The sequence below is a fragment of the Chaetura pelagica genome, unplaced genomic scaffold (genome assembly GCF_000747805.2).
Source record: "Chaetura pelagica isolate M959 unplaced genomic scaffold, ChaPel_1.0 scaffold2070, whole genome shotgun sequence".
Taxonomy (NCBI): domain Eukaryota; kingdom Metazoa; phylum Chordata; class Aves; order Apodiformes; family Apodidae; genus Chaetura; species Chaetura pelagica.
This window is the reverse complement of record NW_009951733.1, coordinates 4903-6720: the sequence shown is the minus strand read 5'-3', so window position 1 is coordinate 6720 and position 1818 is coordinate 4903. Positions and strand designations below refer to the sequence as shown.

General features: G+C 63.5%; 1 protein-coding gene across 1 annotated transcript in view; it reads left to right on the top strand.

Annotated features, from left to right (window-relative positions):
* Positions 1-1818, top strand: part of LOC104385281 (rap guanine nucleotide exchange factor 3-like) — a gene marked incomplete at both ends in the record, with an annotated part of 10768 nt that overhangs the window by 4053 nt on the left and 4897 nt on the right. Inside the window, 4 exons of the mRNA XM_009993753.1 lie at positions 52-198; positions 293-402; positions 577-665; positions 1166-1244. Coding sequence (XP_009992055.1) covers positions 52-198; positions 293-402; positions 577-665; positions 1166-1244 — 425 coding nt within the window. The remainder of the gene's footprint in view (positions 1-51; positions 199-292; positions 403-576; positions 666-1165; positions 1245-1818) is intronic.

The following is a 1818-nucleotide window of genomic DNA, read 5'->3' as shown; positions in this document are numbered from 1 at the left end:
AGGGGGAGGTCCCAGAGGGTCCCCTCACCCACCTGCCACCCACCCCACCAGGGTTTGGTGGCCACTCTGCACGAGGGGGACGATTTTGGGCAGCTGGCCCTGGTGAACGACGCGCCGCGGGCGGCCACCATCATCCTGCGGGAGGGCAACTGCCACTTCTTGAGGGTGGACAAGCAGGACTTCAACCACATCCTCAAGGTGGGCTTGGGGTGGCCCAGACCCCCAGCAGCCCTCCAGGCAAGGGGAGGACACCCCTACGAGGGTGATGTGTTATTTTTTGGGGGGTTTTTAGGATGTAGAAGCCAACACGATGCGCCTGAAGGAGCACGGGAAGGTGGTGCTGGTGCTGCAGAAGAACCTGCAGGGTGGGAGCAACCAGGCAGCCACAACCAGGAGCAGCAGGTGACAGCAGCTTGTCCCCATCCTTCCCTTTTTGCAGCCACCCCCACCCCTTTGCCTGCCCCTTCTCTGCCTCCCTCCTGCTGGCCCTGGGGATGGGGAGGGCAGGACCTGCTGTGGTGCCCTGGGGATGGACCTGCTGTGGTGCCACGTCCCTTGGTTTGCTCTGCCCACCAGGTACTTTGTGGTGGCCGGGACACCTGAGAAGATCCTGGAGCACCTGCTGGAGTTCATGAGGTTGGATGCCACCCTCTACGACCCCGTGGGTAGGTGGGCTTGGGGTTGGGGTCCACCCCCTTTGGTGTCGGGGACCACGTCCTTATAGGTGGGCAGGGGTCTGGGAGAAGGAGCATGGATGAGTGGGGGTCACCTTGTTCTGGGTGTTCAACCTCCCCCCCCCCAAATAATCTGCTCCTCTCCCCCTAAAACCCCCCACCCATCTCCCCTCCTGGGTCCTTCTGCCTCTGGAGAGGAGCAGAACCAGGAGATGTTGTCCCCAGTGGGCAACAGATGGGAAATGCTCAACCTGGAACCATCAGCCATGGGGTTCATTGCTCCCCAAGTTCCTGGGGGGATTTTCCTCCATCCACCCCCCCAAACCTTCACCAGCTCTTCCCAGGGTTGGGTTGGGGGGGGGGGAAGGTTGGGAGCAAAAGAAGTGACCCAGGATGAACAGGGTGACCTCGTGGCTGGTGCCCCCCCGTGTCCCCAACCCTCTGGGTGGGCACGGGGTGATGGTGGGGGGATGGTCTGGGCTCTCTTGCAGACACCCTGCTGGGGGATTTCCTCCTCACCTACACGGTCTTCATGCCCACCTCGCAGCTCTGCAGGGCTCTGCTCCACCAGTATCCTCCTGCTGCTGGACTGGGAGAGATGGGGCTCCCTGGTTTTTTGGTCCCTGCCTCCCTGGTGGGACCTCAGGGGAGCCCTGGAGCCCCCAGGGGACACTCCCATCTCCCCAAACCCAGATGCCACCAACCTTTGTGGCCACCTGGACCTTCTCCCCCTCCCCACCCCTCCTGCTGGTCCTCCAGCCCCTTCCCCTGCTCCTCCAGCCCCTTCCCCTGCTCCTCCAGCCCCTTCCCCTGCTCCTCCAGCCCCTTCCCCTGCTCCTCCAGCCCCTTCCCCTGCTCCTCCAGCCCCTTCCCCTGCTCCTCCAGCCCCTTCCCCTGCTCCTCCAGCCCCTTCCCCTGCTCCTCCAGCCCCTTCCCCTGCTCCTCCAGCCCCTTCCCCATCTCCATTACCCTTCTCTGGACACTCTCCAACCCCTCCATGTCCTCCTTGCCCAGACCAGACCCCAAGATTCAAGGTGCTGGACAATCCCTTGGTCCCTCTGCCCCAAACCCCAACCCCAACCCAACCTCTGTGCCCACCTGAACCTTCTCCCCCTCCCCAACCCCTCCTGCTGGTCCTCCAGCC